Source organism: Mus caroli, unplaced genomic scaffold (genome assembly GCF_978045245.1).
Source record: "Mus caroli unplaced genomic scaffold, Mus_caroli_1 scaffold_19, whole genome shotgun sequence".
NCBI classification, from domain to species: domain Eukaryota; kingdom Metazoa; phylum Chordata; class Mammalia; order Rodentia; family Muridae; genus Mus; species Mus caroli.
Window position 1 is genome coordinate 39,712,289 of NW_028227274.1, and position 17,298 is coordinate 39,729,586.

At 38.5% G+C, this 17,298-nt stretch overlaps 1 protein-coding gene across 2 annotated transcripts in view; it reads left to right on the plus strand.

Moving 5' to 3' along the window:
* Rbm27 (RNA binding motif protein 27) overlaps positions 1-17,095 on the plus strand; it is a 66,603-nt gene extending 49,508 nt beyond the window's left edge. For both annotated transcript variants that reach the window (XM_021150472.3, XM_021150473.3), the window contains 7 exons: positions 518-637; positions 1,773-1,847; positions 1,963-2,127; positions 5,321-5,425; positions 5,756-5,944; positions 12,164-12,274; positions 13,783-17,095. In XM_021150472.3, coding sequence (XP_021006131.1) covers positions 518-637; positions 1,773-1,847; positions 1,963-2,127; positions 5,321-5,425; positions 5,756-5,944; positions 12,164-12,274; positions 13,783-13,866 — 849 coding nt within the window. In that variant the 3' untranslated portion in view covers positions 13,867-17,095. The remainder of the gene's footprint in view (positions 1-517; positions 638-1,772; positions 1,848-1,962; positions 2,128-5,320; positions 5,426-5,755; positions 5,945-12,163; positions 12,275-13,782) is intronic.
* The last annotated feature ends 203 nt before the right edge of the window (positions 17,096-17,298 follow it).

The window sequence follows — 17,298 nt, forward strand, 5'->3', positions numbered from 1 at the left end:
TGCCTGTCAGGAACTGATATCCTAAAGTGAAGTATATCTATCTATACAGTAAAATGTATGTAACTTTACAAAGGAAAGGTAGGTTTTTATGTGTACCATAAAGTGGTTTTTAGGTCATAGTAAACTGAGCAAAATCAGCAAAATAATCCAGCATGTGCCAGGCCCTGGGCTTACATCTCTAGCATCATCCGGCCCACCCGAATAAGAGAAAGAAAACTGTCTGCTTTTCCTTGAATGAAAGAAAAAAAAAAAATTAGATGGGTTTGGTACTACACACCTTTAAGTACCAGCACTGGGGAGGCAGAGGCAGGTGGATCTCTCTGAGTTCAAGACCAGCTGATCTAAAAATTGAGTTCCAGGACAACCACGATTACACAGAAAGAAATCCTGTCTCTAGTAGAAGCAGCTATTCTAAAAATGATTTTTAAACATTTTTAATATTTAATTTAATCATACTTATGCATTTATTGTTTTTGTTTTTTGGGTTTTTGTTTTGTTTTGTTTGTAATTTTTTTAGGTATTTTCTACTCCAGGCCATCCAAAAACAATTTACAGCTCTTCAAACTTAAAGGCACCTTCAAAACTTTGTTCAGGGTCTAAATCTCATGATGTTCAAGAAGTTCTTAAGAAGAAACAGGTAACAGTGTCCATTCTTCTGCACCTATGCTAACACCTTCACATTCCCACAGGCTATGCATTCTCTTCCATTTAATACACTTAAAAATGATGGACAACTCTAAGACTGCTTCACAGTTACCTTCCGTGCCACATTAAGTACATTTAATAGCTAGGCTTTGGTTCTGGGTATTAATGAGGGCCTTGAGTACACTAAACACACAATCACTGAACTATAACCACGAATGTTTTATATATATATATATTTGGGTAGGCCAGGTTCGGGACAGTGTTTCTCTGTGTCAGGCTGGCCTCTGGGATTAAAGTCATACACCCACATTTTTTTTTTTTTTTCATTCAAGGAAGAAAAGCAGACAATTTTATTTTCTTCTTGGGGTTGGTGGGATGATGATACTAGGAATGGAGCCCCAGGGCCTGGCACATGCTGGATAAGTGTTTTACCACTGAGCCACACCCCCAGCACAGAGTATTTTCAAATTCCTTTTTTAAAGTCAGATAAAATTTCACAGAAGTGTAACATGTTTATGAGTCATTATAAATCATTTAGGATTTAAGCTGTTTACATAGGGATTTTCAGTAAAAACACATAGTTTAATTTAATACACATTCTGAAATTTAATTCCCAGGAGGGTAGAAATAAAATGTTCCAGGCAAAAATTTTTGAATCCCAATCATTCCTAATATGAGGTGTATCTCCTACTTTAAAACCTGAAGCTTCAGGAATAAGGGTTTGGCCTATCATACTGGAAGTCAAAACAGTTTGCTTTTCTTTAAAGATGCAAAGAATAGCCATAAATCTCACAATTTACTGGAATTGTTGGGAAAATATATTCAAAGGTTTCAGTTTTGATTTTAGGAGTTTTGTTTTGTTTTGTTTAGTTTTTAGACAGGTTCTTCTTGTATAGCCCTGGCTGATCTCCAATCACCTCCAGTTCATGATCTCTTTTGCTGCAGTCATTTGAGTCCTGGGCTTATAGACATGTTCTAGCCACATCATATACCCCAGCTGCCACTTTCATCTGTTTGGATTTAGGGAGGAAAGTCCAGTTTAGAGAGGAAGAAATGAGTTGGGAATGGATTATTAGATTTTTTTTTTTTTTAAATCCATTACTGACTTCTTTGTTTACCTTACCCAGGAAGCAATGAAGTTACAGCAAGACATGAGGAAAAAGAAACAAGAAATGTTGGAAAAGCAGATAGAATGCCAGAAGGTACTCAAGGAATCTTTTGCATTCTGGAATGGTCTATAAAACTGATTTACAAAGTTAAAATTGTGAGGCTTAGATATGCCAAATATAGGCTTAGTTTTTCCTGGTTATTTTGTAGATGCTGATTTCTAAACTAGAAAAGAACAAAAACATGAAACCAGAAGAAAGAGCAAATATAATGAAGACCTTGAAAGAACTGGGAGAGAAGATCTCACAATTGAAAGATGAATTAAAAACATCTTCTACAGTCTCTACACCGTCCAAAGTAAAGACAAAAACAGAGGTATCTAATTGCATTTCTCCCCTAGCATCTATAATGTGCTTAGTACTTTGAGAGTACAGTGCAACCCATAGGCAGCCATTATGGTAGCTGGTAAATGAGGAGTGAGATCAGCAAGCAGTTTGGCAGTCTGTTTTTACTGATGTGATGTAAGCTCTTTGAGAAAAGTTTAAACTCTTATGTGGACAAATGTGCTGGGGTAGAACCCAGGGCTACACACATTTTTAAACAGTTGCTGTACCAGTGAGTATACACAAGCCCTAATGATGGTTTGGACTTTTACATTTTTAAAGGCCTAAAAGTTTATTTAGTTTTCAGGGAAGATGTGGTTGGCTTTTTTTGGTCTGGGGGAGGTATCTTTGTTTATCTGTGTGGTTTGTTTGAAACAGTCTCATTCAAAAGCCTAGGCTGGTGTTGAATTTTTATTCTCCTGCCTCAGGCTGAGTATTAAGTGTGGTCATTACAGACATGTGCTACTGTAATGTGGGATAATTTAAAAAAATTTTTTTCTTTTTTGAGATAGTCTCATGTATCTAGGCTGGTCTCAAACTCAGTACATGGTCAAGGCTAACCTTGTACTTTTCTTCCTTCTACTCCTACCTCCAGCGTACTGATACCATTAACACATGTCATCTCACTCAGTATATTCAGTGCTGGGAACTGAACTAGGTAGGGCCTTGTGTATGCCTAGCAAGCTCACGCTGAGCTACACCCCTAGCACACATAACTTTATTTAAAGTTTTACTTGTCTGTGTTGAAAGAGAAACTAGTAAAATGTAAAAAGGAAAGACGTTTCCTATTTCAGTTATGCTATGATCCCTTACTAATCAAACACACATTGATTTTGACAAGAGTATACATGTAACCTGTTTGTTTGGTTTTTTTTTCCCCTTTCTTTTTTTTTTTTTTTTTTTGGTGGGGGGTGGGGGTTTTGAGACAGGGTTTCTCTGTGTAGCCCTGGAACTCACTCTGTAGACCAGGCTGGCCTCGAACTCAGAAATCCGCCTACCCCTGCCTCCCAAGTGCTGGGATTGCGTGTGCCACCACTGCCCAGCTAGATGTGACATGTTTAATAAAAGAATAATTAGAAATTCTGGATCCAGTTATTCCTAGTTTTATTGGTTTGTCCATTTTTTTACCCCAGGAGAGCACTTTTGTATAAGATTTCATTGTATCATGTATTGGAATTCTTTTTTTTTAGGTTACTTTCAGCCCTTGAAGAAATGGGAGTAAGCTTATTACATATACATTTATATATAGACATAACATATATAGTATATTTGAAATCATTCTATTATTAATTTAAGCATAAATTATTGGGCAGCTGAGATGACTCAGTGTGGTATGCTGCACAGCCTAAGAATCTAAGTTCTTAGGGAATTGAGAGAGATATTAAGGAAAAGTAATTGTTGCTTCCTTTAATTTTTGTTGTCAGAGTTGGGATTCTGTTCTTGTGGCTGTCTTCTTTTAGGTTTGTTTAAGGATTACTTTCTGCTTTTTCTAGGGCATAATTTCCGTCCTTGTGTTGTTGTTTTCCCTTTATTATCCTTTGAAGGGCTGGATTCGTGGAAAGATATTGTGTGAATTTGGTTTTGTCATGGAATACTTTGGTTTCTCCATCTATGATAATTGAGAGTTTTGCTGTGTATAGTAGCCTGGGCTGGCATTTGTGTTCTCTTAGGGTGTGTATAACATCTGTCAAGGATCTTCTGGCTTTCATAGTCCTTATTACAAGTTGGAACATCTTCTGGGGAAAAAGAAAGCTTTGAAAGGTATGGGTCCAGGTGCTGGAAAGACAGCTCAATGTTAAGAGCAGTTGCTACTCTTGAGGAAGACCCAGGTTTTGTACCTACATGTCAGCTCACAACCATCTGTAATTTCAGATACACGAAATCCTATGCCCTCTTCTTACCTCTCCGAGCACCAGGCACATACATCTAAGCATGCAAAACACACAAATAAAACTAAAAAGAAAAATCTTTTAAAATGCAATTTAGATATATAAATTATGTTTCCTTTAGTTCCAGCAGGTACATATGGGGGGGTTTTTGAATTCTTTCTTTCTCCCTCCCTTCCTTCCTTTCTTCCTTCCTTCTGTCCTCTCTCTCTCTCTCTCTCTCTCTCTCTCTCTCTCTCTCTCTCTCTCTCTCTCTCTCTCTCTCTCTCTCTCTCTCAAAGAGGGTCTTTGGTTATTACTCGGGTTGGCCACAAACTTGTAGGCTTTAGTGATCCTTTCAACTCAGCCTTCTATTTATTTTAAATGGGACTATAGGCATGTGTCACCATACCCAGCCAGATGTGTCTCTTGCAAGTTACAGAGGGCTACAGAAAGAGCTCGGTGGTTAGGAATGAATACTGTTCTAGAGACCCAAGCTCTCTTCCCAGCACCCACATCAGGTGGCTCTCAGCTGCTTCTTCAACAGGATCAACACCATCTTCTGACCTCCTTAAAGACTATGCAAATCCCCACACAGATGTGCACACATACATACAATGAAAAATAAAGAGCATGAGAGGGAACAGAAGTCTTCCACAGCTACTTCAAACCAATAATTTGTCTCATACAAAAAGAGAGAGTGGCCGGGCGTGGTGGCGCACGCCTTTAATCCCAGCACTCGGGAGACAGAGGCAGGCGGATTTCTGAGTTCAAGGCCAGCCTGGTCTACAAAGGGAGTTCCAGGACAGCCAGGGCTATACAGAGAAACCCTGTCTCCAAAAAAAAAAAAAAAAAAGAGAGTGGCCATAATAGAGCACCAGCCTGAAATTAATTCTCCACTGTTCTTTATTTATAATGTTGTACTTATTTAATTAATTCATTTAATTGTTTTAAAGACAAGATTTCACTCACTCAGGAGTGGCTCTAATTTTAGACAGGCCTGCTTTAACCTCTGATTACTGGGATTATAGGTGTAAGCCATACTACTGGTCTTTTGTAAAGTTAATAAATATTTTCTATATAGTTTTTATTTGATTAGTTGCATTTCATTTGTGACGCTTTATTATGTGAAAAGTATCTTGGTCAACCCTTGCCTTTCCAGCAGAATCGTCACGCTGACTGTGTTTACAGTATGCCTATGAGGGTTAATTTCCTTTGAACATTTTGCAAAGGAGAAGCACATGGTTGTGTAGCTATAATGCTCTGAATAAGATATTAGTAGTTACCTAATCTCTTCCTTCCCTCTTTTGTTTTTCCCAGGCCCAGAAGGAGTTATTGGACACAGAGTTGGACCTCCACAAGAGGCTCTCTTCAGGAGAAGATACAACAGAATTACGCAAAAAGCTCAGTCAGTTACAAGTTGAGGTGAGAGTTAACTCGCATAACATCTCAGAAAATAGATTTTCGCTCTTACCCTTTTACACTCTTGCCTTTCTCTTGCCTCTTGCCCCCTTACTCCCAATTCCCTAACCCCCTCTCTCCACGTGGCCATGGCTGGCCCCCATTTCTCTATTCTCTCCTTCTCTCTGCCTTTCTCTGCCTCTGCTACTCCCTTAACTCCCCTCCCCATGCCCTGAATAAATGCTATTCTATAAAAAAAAAAAGAAAAAGAAAGAAAATAGATTTTCTCTTTATGTACTTATGAAGGATTAATCTAACAATGTGTATTGCCTTTGATTTTTTTTTTTTATTTAGGCTGCAAGATTAGGTATTTTACCTGTGGGGCGAGGAAAGACCATATCCTCTCAAGGCCGAGGAAGAGGCAGGGGTCGAGGAAGAGGGAGGGGCTCACTGAATCACATGGTGGTGGACCACCGCCCCAAAGCTCTCCCAGTTGGAGGATTCATCGAGGAGGAAAAAGATGAGTTGCTTCAGCATTTCTCAGTAAGTTTTTAATGTAACTCAGACTAACTCTTAAAAAGAATGCACTCAGCACTTTGTTTACCACAGTCTATAAATATCAAATTATTTCTAGGTTAGAAATGTTAGTTGTTAAAACACAACTTTCATCAAGTTCTTATTAATGTACTTTTGAAGGTCAGAAAGTAGGTTTTACTTTGATGTTTCGTAATAATTTACATAAACATGTTTGCAGTGGCATGGCGTTCCAAAGCCATATTTGATTTTAGGATTATTTCACAGCTTTCCAGGTATTTCTAGGTAAAAAAAAAAAATGAAAGTAATCTGGAATAGAGGCAAAACTCAAATTATTAGGTAGTAAACATGTTTATTCTTTATATAGTGTCAACAGAGCTATAAATAGAGATCAGCTACAACAGATAAATGTGCAGCATATTCATTCTCTTTCCAGCCATTCACTAATTCATTTGGTAAATAGTCCTGAATTAGAGTTTCATAAATGGGTTCATGTAATATTAAATGACTATAAGTATGAAAAACATGTGAAATTGTATACAGTAAAGTCTCCTTTAAAATTTTAGACAGTTTCAAGTATCCCAGGTTGGCCCCAGACTCCCATGCAAACAAGGACAACCTTGCATCTCTTTTTTCCTTTTTTTTTTTTTTTTTTTTTAAGATTTATTTATTTATTTTATGTATGTGCATATACTGTCAATGTCTTTAGACACACCAGAAGAGAGCATCAGACTCCATTACAGATGGTTGTGAGCCACCATGTGGTTGCTGGGAATTGATCTCAAGACCTTTAAAAAAGCAGTTGGTGCTCTTAACCACTGAGTCATCTTTCCAGCCATAGCCTTGCATTTCTGATCCTCCTGCTTTCATCTTCCAAACACTTGGATCACAGGCGTGTGTGTACATGTACCTGATTTTGGGTGTTGGTGGGAATTTAACCAAGGAGCTTGTTTGTCCTAGGCAACCACTGTACAGGTTGAGCCTCCCCAGTCTCCAGTGAAAGTCTTTTCTTCAAATTCAAAACCAAATTTTAAACTGCCCATCATGACTACACGGCTGACAAGTACTGCAGCCGTGATAACCAGGTCTACCCAGACCTAGGCAACTTTTTACAATTTACATTATTTATGTAGGGTCAGGTGGAATGCACGTACCACAGCATGCATGTACAGATCAAAGAACAACTTTCAGTGGTTCTCTCTCTTCTATCTTTGTGTCCCAGGGATCAAACTCAGGCCATCCAACCTGGTCGCAAGTACTTTATCTATTGAGCCATTTCACTGCCACCCCCACCCCACTCCTTACATCTTGAGAAAAATATTTCAACTCTATGTTAAAGGTGGTGAGGCAAATCTTAATGCACAAAGGCTTCACTCTCGGTAAAATGTATACAGATGGGGCTGGGGAGATGGCTCATTGGTTGAAAACATGAGAACTGAGTTGAGATCCTTAGCAGCCATATAAAAGCTAGGCCAGCAGCATGCATCTGCAATGTCAGTGCTAGGGCAACAGAGGCAAACCCTGAGGCTTTCTGGCAACTAAGCTAGGCAGTTGTTGAACTCAGGGTTCAGAGAGAACTCCTATCTCAAAAAAATAAGAAAATACATCAAGAAAGATACCAGTGTCAGCCTGAGTTCTCCACAAGCAAATATACATCTGAACGCATACAGATATAAAAAAACTAAACATAATGTGTAATATAAAATAAATATGTAATATATAGTCCAAGTTATCCTCAATATAGGTACATATATCTTAATAGTATGTATCAAAAATTGGCAGATTTGGGGCCTAGAGAGATGGCCCAGCAGTTAAGAGCATTTCCTGCTTTCTTTCTTTGGGGGAGGGGGGCACAGATGGGATGGGGGTTGAGATGGGGGTCTCTCTACATAGCTCTGGTTCTTCTAAAACTATGTAGACCAGGCTGGCCTCAAACTTACAGAGATCCTCCTGTCTTTGCTTCCTCAGTGCTGGGATTCTTTTTTGTTTGTGTACTTTTTGAGACAAAGTCTCTTTTTATAAAAGTGTTGGCTGTCCTAAAACTCACCTTGTAGACCAGACTAGTCTGGAACTCACAGAGATCTGTCTGCTTCAGTTTCCTGAGTGCTGATGTTAAAAGTGGGTGGGACCACTTCACCCATCTTAAGTCATATTCTTGAAGAGGACCCAAGTGTAGATCCTAGAACCATGACGGGGCCTGTAACTCTAGTAGCACCAAGGATCTGCTTCTGGCTTCACTTAGGCACCTGTAGTCTCAAGGCATAAACCCACAGACCCACATATGCATACATATACATGGAAAAAAAATGTTGATAGACTTGTTCTATAAAGAGCCAAGTTGTAAAATATTACAGGGTTTTTTAGCCTATAAGTGGTCTCTGTCATGCTTTCTCTCTTTTCACGGTTTGTACTTTTCTTTCCTCTTCTAGACCTTCCCCTTCCCCTTCCTTCCCTTTTGTTCAATTGCTTTTCCTTTTTGTTTTCACACTTTCTTGTCTTGTAGCCTTTGTAGTTTGTTGAGAAGGTCTCATGAGGTCCAGGCTACCCTCTTAAGTCCACGCTATAGCCAAAATTTCCTTAGATCTCTTAATCATCCTGCCTCCTAGTGCTAAGCTTATGGATGTACATCACTACCACAGCCTTTGTTTGATTTTTAAGATTGGTTTCACTCTATAACTCAGCCTACAACTCACAATATATAACTTAGGCTTATTTCAAATTCATAAAATCCTTTTCTCAGCATCCTAGTTGCTGAATTACAAGCCTCTGCCTGGTTCTTTTTTTTTTTCTTTCTTTCAATAATCATTTTAATAAAGTATAAATTTTAATTGTAACTTTGTTTAATTACAAGTGGTTGTGAGGGGGTTGGGGACTGAATGTGAGTCATCTGGAAGAGCAGCAAGTGTTTTTAACCTCTGAGTAGGTCTCTCTTGTTCATTGTTTTTCTTTTGAGATGGAGTCCTATATAAATCAAGCTGACTTCAGACTCACTACATGACCAAGGCTGGCCTTGGATTATTGCCTCTGTTGCCCAAGTGCTGGGATTCCAGGATATGCCACCAAGCTAAAGGGCTTTATGAAGAATTCCCATAAATATTTTAAAGTCTAATCCTGAAGCTGGTAATTTTAAGTCATAGAGTCTTGTTTGAAAGACAAAAACATGATAGGTACTTTGGCACTCTGCCCTTCATCTCTGCTTGAAGAGATTTGGCTACTTGCAGAAAGGAAAATTGTTTTCTTAAATGTTGAGGATGTTTGGACTGTATTGAGGAATTTTTCAAGTAGTGGACACTAAGTTGTTTTGAGGCAGGTTCTCATAGGCTGGCCTGGCATACAATCTGTATACTAACTAACTCAGAGATCTGGGATCCCAAGTGTCTACCTCCATGCCAGGTTCTAACCATAAGATTTTTAACTGTGTTAGTATGGTTTATTTGTTGTACTCGGTGATGTAGGGTGGGACTTGTTGGATCCCCACCACCACCATTTTTCTTGATTGTAAAATAGCATATACTTGCCTCTAGATGCATCTTGTTCCTTGTAACATACTTTGAAAATGTAAATAATTTTTTAAAATTTTGCATATGAGGTATACGTTTATGTGTGATTATTGTGTTTACACATGTGTGTGCACACATGCCTGTGGAAGCCAGAGGTTGACACTAACTCTTATTCTCTATTGCTGTCCATTTTTCTTCTTGAGACAGAGTCTCTCCTTGAAATTTGGAGCTTGCTGTTGCAGCCAGACTGGCTGTCTGGTCTGACTCAGTCCTTGCTTTCCTCCCCAGAACTGGGGTTCTGAGTGTTCTCTGCTGCACCTAGCTTTTTATGTAGTTGCTAGGGATCTGAATTCAGATCTCCATGCTTGATGACACACAGCAAGTACTTTAAGTAACCACTGAGCCATCCCCTCAGACTCTTCTTACCTTCTTTCTGTCACATTTATCTGTCTTGTGTATGTGATATATGTGGATACACATGCTACTGTGCACGTGTGGAGGTCAGAGGAAGGCTTGCACGAGTTGGTTTTCCGTTTTTTTGTTTTTTTTTTTTCCTCCGAGACAGAGTCTCTCTGTGTATCCCTGGCTGTCCTGGAACTCACTTTGTAGACCAGACTGGCCTCAAACTCAGAAATCCACCTGCCTCTGCCTCCCAAGTGCTGGGATTGGTTTTCCTTTTACCACGTAGGTCTGAACTCAGATGTCATACTTGGCAGCAAGCACCTTCTTTTTTTTTTTCTTAAAAAAAAAAAAAAACTCCTGCTCTGCCAACAAAGTCTTTCTTGTTTGTTTGTTTATTCATTCATTCATTCATATATTATATGTAAGTACACTGTGGCTGTGTTCAGACACTCCAGAAGAGGGCATCCAATTTCATTACAGATGGTTGTGAGCCACCATGTGGTTGCTGGGATTTGAACTCAGGACCTCCAGAAGAGCAGTCAGTGCTCTTAACCACTGAGCCATCTCTCCAGCCCCAGCAGCAAGCATCTTTACTTGCTGACCCATCTCACCCGCCCTTTATTTCCTTTTCACTTAAGAATCTTTAAAGAGAGTTTAGGATTATTTGAACACACAAGCTCCTCCTGAATTCCCTTCTATTTTCTTTCTATGTTGGCTGGTAGCCATTTTTTCCTCATGCTACCGAATGTCTACAGGAACCACAAACACCACAACTTCTAACAAGAATACCCAAAGGAAAAAGGAGAGTATATTTCTTAAGCTAGTTTTAAAATACAACAGTCTTCCTAACAAGCTTCCTTACCTCCCTCATCCTGACACACATCCAGGGATGTGTTTTCATGTCTTAGCTATAAGTATCACACACATTTCTGAGTCCATCCATCTGAGAGAAACAGGGAGTCTGAGTACCTTAAAGTACTCTTGAATTGCTCCCTGAGCTGAAAAGTAGATTCTGTTAAAAGGGGGGAAAGTTAAAGTTGTTAATTATGTTGTTGTTGATTAGCAGTGTCTTTTATGATTTTCACTGAAGAAAAGTTAAAAGTCTGACAATATAGAAGGAAGTAAACAACACCCAACTCAGACACACCTTAGAATCTCATGTGCACGCTGGCTGCGTGGGAGGGGACTGCTTACACCATGACACCCATATATTTGGATGTCAGCAGACAACCTGTGGGAGATGGTTCTATTATGATGTGAGTCTCAGGGATCAAACAGGTCATCAAGTTTTGGGGTGAGAGCTTTAACTCTCAGAGCCATCTTGATGGCTCACTTAGACTTTGCGTTATGAATTTAACTTGGTTTTCATAAAAGTTTTGGCATGTACATCATTTAATAAATCTAGTTTATTTATACAGTGCTTGTCTAGCATGCATTATTAGACCCTAGGTTCATTTCATTTTTAAAATAAATAAGTAAATGGGATGTCTTTTCATTGACTTTGCTGAGAAGTATTTAGAAAATTGTACTGAGGGTTAGGGTTAGGGATGTAATTCTGTGGTGGACACATAGATAGTGTGCACAAGATCCTGGATTCAACCCATGGAACTACTTGGTGTTGAGGCTTAGGGAAAGAAACAGAGGTTTTACCATGACTGGGAGGGACAATGGCTTTTTGAAGACTAGGTTTCATTCTGTAGTTCAGATGTATTTGGAACTCACAGTGTAGCCAGGGTGAACTTGGAATAATCCTCTGTCTCAGACTTTTGGGTGCTGGGATTACAGGTGTGAGACATCAGGCCCAGCTCTCATTAGCTAACATTTATTGTGTGCATTGATGAGCTAGGGAATTCTGAGCATTTGAGAAAAGAAAGTGAGCATGGTGGTACACATCAGTAGTCCTACTGCTTGGTAAGCTGAGGCAGGAGGGTTGAGAGTTCAAAGTCACCCTAGGCGCAATCTATCAAGGCCCTGTCTCTAGAAAAGAAAGTTAAGGGGAGAAAATAGAGTTATCAGATGAGCTGAGAAATGCAATGTAGTGACTGAGATGATTCATCTCAGAAATGATATAATTTTAAGGTTTGATAAGTAAATACCAAGTCACTGAATGAGGATACTATTTGCTATCCTCAAGTCACTTTGCTCAGTAGAGTGACTGTAACACAACAGTCATGACTATAAAATAGGGACCAAATATAGGCATGTCTTAGCTGAAAAAGACCCTGGTTGACAGATTGTTTCCCTCCACTTTTTAAGTAGCACTGTTTGAAAAAATCCTTAGTAAAGATGAGCATGTACTTACGTGTTCTTCTAAAATGTACTTTAGGCTACAAACCAAGCATCAAAATTCAAAGACCGTCGGCTACAGATATCATGGCACAAGCCCAAGGTACCGTCTATATCTACTGAGACTGAGGAAGAGGAAGTCAAAGAAGAGGTAAAGTCAACTATTAAAATAAGATCTGAGGCACAGCACTGCCTTCTGTTTCTCTTTATGTCAAGTACTATGCATATAGAATAGTGTCACTTTCCTTTTAGTAGGTTAGCTAAAACTAGCCTAAAGGTAATAATTAGCCTCTTAAAATATAAGAAATAAGTTTGCCTTTTATTTTTGTCTTCTAATTAGTTTATTAAAAGAATATTCAGCCCTACGATGTAAATTATTTCTGACTTTATAATCTTGCTTTTAAAAGAATCAAGTTTTTCTTGTTAGTGGGTGTGTTCTATATGGACAAGTTTACATAACAAAAGCAGAAATGTTCCCAAATTAGGAAGAAAGTAAATCTTGGCACCTGGATGATATTTGTGGATATTTCTTCTTTGTGTCAAATTGTAAATTTTCATGTAAGATGTGGAATGTTGGTGTCATGGGAGAAGTTAGTATATCCAAGCATATTCATTTCTCACAAATCAATGATAGATATCCCTGGGGAAATTACTGATTTTCCTCACTTTTGTTAATGGAATAAAGTCAGTTTTCATTAATTTTTAAAAATAATTTACAGTGTACATATTACATATGTGTGTACATGTTTACACACACACACACTTAATACTTTGTTTTATTTTTTTGCTTTTTAAGATAGGGTTTAACCCTATGGCCCAAGCTGCCTTCAAACTCTTGCCTCTGCCTCCCAAATGCTAAGATTACAGGCGTGTTCTATGATGGCTGACTTCCACGTAGCATTTTATTTTCTTGGTGATAATGGAATGGAAACTTCCAATAATGTTTTTAATTTAAACAGGATAAATAGTAATCAGTCTGTCAGATGTGTTCTGGGATGTGGGTAGGAGAAATGGATTAAACAAAAGTAGAGAGTCACAGCCTGACAGGAAGCATAATCTCTAGTCCTCCATTAGGGAGTTAGCCACACTATAGTGGCAGTTTGCAGTTGGTTTTGTACAACTCAAGATCACTATTAAGAATGTTGAAATATGAATTAACCAGTACCCCCAGAGCTCATATCTCTAGCTGCATATGTAGCAGAAGATGGCCCACTGGGCCATCACTGGGAAGAGAGGCCCCTTGGTATTGCAAACTTTATATGCCCCAGTACAGGGAAACGCCAGGGCCAAGAAGTGGGAGTGGATGGGTAGGGGAGCAGGGCGGAGGGAGGGTATAGGGAACTTTTAGGATAGCACTTGAAATATATATAAAGAAAATATCTAATTTAAAAAAAAAGAATGTTAAATGTTACCATTACAAAGAAACAAACATCGTTGTTGTATCTGGGTTGATCAATGGACAGACAGTGTTTAAATGTGAAGATTGGGGTTGTTGGTTGGTTAGTAATTTTGTTCCTTTGTTTGTTGGTTGCTTTGTTTTGCCCTAAAAATAAAGTATGGATAAATCTGACCTAGGCTTTTTGCTAGTCTGTTTATCATGTGGCTGTTTTACTATGCATTTGTGCACAGCTAAGCAGATGTGTATTCTCCTCTCTTTAGGAAACAGAAACCTCAGATTTGTTTTTGCATGATGATGATGATGAAGATGAAGATGAATATGAGTCTCGTTCGTGGCGAAGATGAAATTTGATGCGAGTTGTGTAATTTTTAGAAATATTGTTTAGAAAAACAACTTTTTAGAATTATTTAAAGAAGTCAATGAGCCAAAAATTTTTTTTCTCTTCAACACAGTAGGTTTAAGGACAGCAAGTTGCTATTCAAACACATCTCATAATTGTCTATGATATCAAATCACCAAAGGCCGTGACTTTACACAGTTGTGAAGATCCACAGGAGTGACTGGATTCTCTAGAACCTTACCTTCCACACCATCTGTTTCTGCTCTTGGTGCTGGATTACAATGTAAAGACAGGGTGTTCAGAAATTTTATTTTGGATTATAAATCTGCTGATAAAAATTTCATTAAATGTCAAAATCGCCTGGAATCTCTTAACTCTTAGCTATTATGAATGGGTCGTCAGACAGTTGGAGATACTTGTAATTTAAATACCTTTTCCTTTCAAGGATGGCCTTGGAAGAAAAGTAAATTTAGTTTTGTTTTTTTTTTACCATGGAAGAGCCCGCTTTATAGTCAGTCTTTCTCAGAGTCTGTGTGTGGCAAAGCTTCAGCAAAACCACGGTCTCTGTTCACAGGAGCCACAGGGCACAGACGCTGGCTCTGCTGCACCCTTGCTTCCTCGAACCTACTCTGGGGCTTTGCCAGTCATCTTCCAAGGGTTGATATGTCTGAGCATTGCTTCAGTTGTCCCCACCCCCACCCCTACCCCCTTTTAAATAAACCTCATTTTGCCTTTTGCCCTTTTGCTCATTCCCTTGTATCTTTCTCATCCCTTTTGATTAATGAGCCTGACTTTTTGAAATAAGTGATTCAGTTGGGCAATCAAGAATCAGTCATCAGTAAAAGGTTTAAACCAGCACCTTTATAAATAAGTGACACTTTGATGGAAATACAGGCAGAATTTTAGGGGACAGAGTTACTACTGGCTTCCCTCCCCTTAAAGTTTCAGCATAGATAGTGACAGTTACACACAAGGGTTAATGGCCGGTAGCTGAAGTTCTTTTCCTACATTGTAATGATGATGGTGAGGTGCTGAGGTGGGGATTAGGAGTCTGGATAAGCTAGTAATAAATGAGATTCTAACTTGACATTGATTAGATGACCTTATATTTTCATAATTTTATAGATTTTGCTGTCCATGAACACACTTTAGTAGGCAGTTTCCTTTACTGTGTGCATTTTTACTGTACACTGTACAGAGTGTCTGTTAAGTAAAATATATATGTAAATTTATGTCCTTGTGTTCTGAATGTTAGATGGAAAAGCAGAGGAGCAACACTACACTGTACTGACCCCTGGGGAAATGAATGATTACATAGGATGTCACTTTTCAAGGAGACACATCTGTTTTATAATATGTGTGGTGTGAAAATTTGAAACTTCCTGTTGGCTTCAGAAGGTTCGTAGTGATCACTAAGTGTGTCGGGGTTTTGTTCCCTGAGGTAAAGACTGTTTCTTAAAATAGATACAGTTCACTTAGAAACCTAAAACCACCAGGACTCTAGATTTACGGAGTGACAAGGAGTTAGATCCCACCTTCTGATCATCTTTCTCCTCTTCATATTGTCCTGGAATGACGTGTCAAACGCCAGGATACTTAGAAGTTGATGTAGCTTTCCCTTTGTAGTGGGACTTCCTCTCCTGGTTGTGGTTGTATTTCTGATGACACCGAGGCGAGGCAAAGCCCATAAAGAAGGAACACATTAGAACAGGGAACCTTCAATAGGCATCTTGCTCCTCACTTCTCCATCATCTCTAATGAAATTTTCTTGATGTTTGTGGCTCAGTCAGTATATATTTGGAAAGATTCATTGTGGTGAATATTTTGAGTCCTGACCATTTAAACGTGATAGAGGGAACAAAGGATTTATATATTTTTTGTACAAAGTTTTTTCTTAAACTGTATAATTTTGTAAATAATTTGTTTGGTTTTTTTCTTTTGTGTACTAAAACTACCAGCGTATAGATTTCAATAAGAATTGTTGTATTTTTGTATTTGGAGACTGAAAATGACAGTAAATTAGTGAAGCTGTAAGAAAAGTCTCAGTAGACTGACAGTTGAGCAGAATGAGATTCCTTTTCATATGATTTTTTTTAACCTTAAAATTGACATCTTATGCACTCACTATAGAGAGAGTTGAGGATTTATTTGGCTTTTTAGTTATTGGGGGCAGAGGATGAACGAGAACGGTGCTAATGTGAGAGATAGATCATTTTTATTAAGGTTTTGGGTCCTTCCGTATTCCTTAAAAATAACTAAAATTCTTTTCCAATGTGTTTAACTCAAAAATGAATTTAAAATATGGATTAATTATACTGTTATAAAACTTAAGGTTAGCATAAAATAGCTGAATATGTGTATGTGTGTATATATATCTCCCTTTATCCACATCCACCAATCCCCAACTGTTAGAATTTCTCTTAAAAGTGAATTCTACACCATGACTTGTTTTCTTGGCATTTTTATTTATAGAGATAACATTTAGCATTTGAGTCAAATTCTGCTGTCCTAGTGTGTAAGCTCTCTGTGTAGCAGATCCTCAGAGAGAGCTGCCAGTGTGACCAGTCAGTAAGAGTTTCTAGATTTCTGCCCAAGTCTAAAAAGGTTACCCCAAGGAATGTGGAATTTTTCTCAGTTTCTTCTTGGAGCATTGGGAAAATGACATCACCAGCTGAGATAGGGGAAAACAGTCCTTTTACCGTGAAAAAGATCCGTGGTGATGGATCATTTCACAAAGAAAAAAAATCATGTGAAAAGGAAGGGTGTTTCCTCGTGATGTATAGTATGCCTGTATTATAGTTTTTACAAGATTGTGAACTTGTGTAATAGTATATAGGAGATATTGTTGGATTTCTAACTGTTTATACATTTAAATTCATATATGTAATGTTTGTTTTATCGATTACAATCTGAATTTCTAAGAAGCATGTTGACTTTTGCAATAAAGATGCAATATGGAATGGTTCACAATTGGGGGGAAAAGAGAAAAAAAAGATAAATATTACAAATTTAAAAGAATCTGGAAAATTTTATGAACCATTCCAAAAATTATAACAATCACTAAAAGAGCTGTAATTCTGGCTTGTTCTGGAAAGAAAGAAACGCGAGTGTGAGTTTGCGTGTGGGTCTGAGTGAGTAGTGCATGTGTGTGGATGCTTTAAGTACATGAGGGACCGTTGCTCAGTGTGAAGCTGCTGTCACACCCACAGGTTGTAAGTGCGGAATCGAATCACTCCTTCAGCAGGGTAGTCTGGACCACAGAGGAGCATGGCAGCATATGCCTGCAACCCCTGCAGCTGTGAGGCAGAAACAGTATCTCACAAGTTGAGTCCCACCAGAGATACAACGGAGATCCCAGCTCAGGGAGGGAAGGAGGGAGGGAGGGAGAGAAACTTGGAGAAAAGTATGAAAGTGCAGCTAGTAATACAAAGGTTAA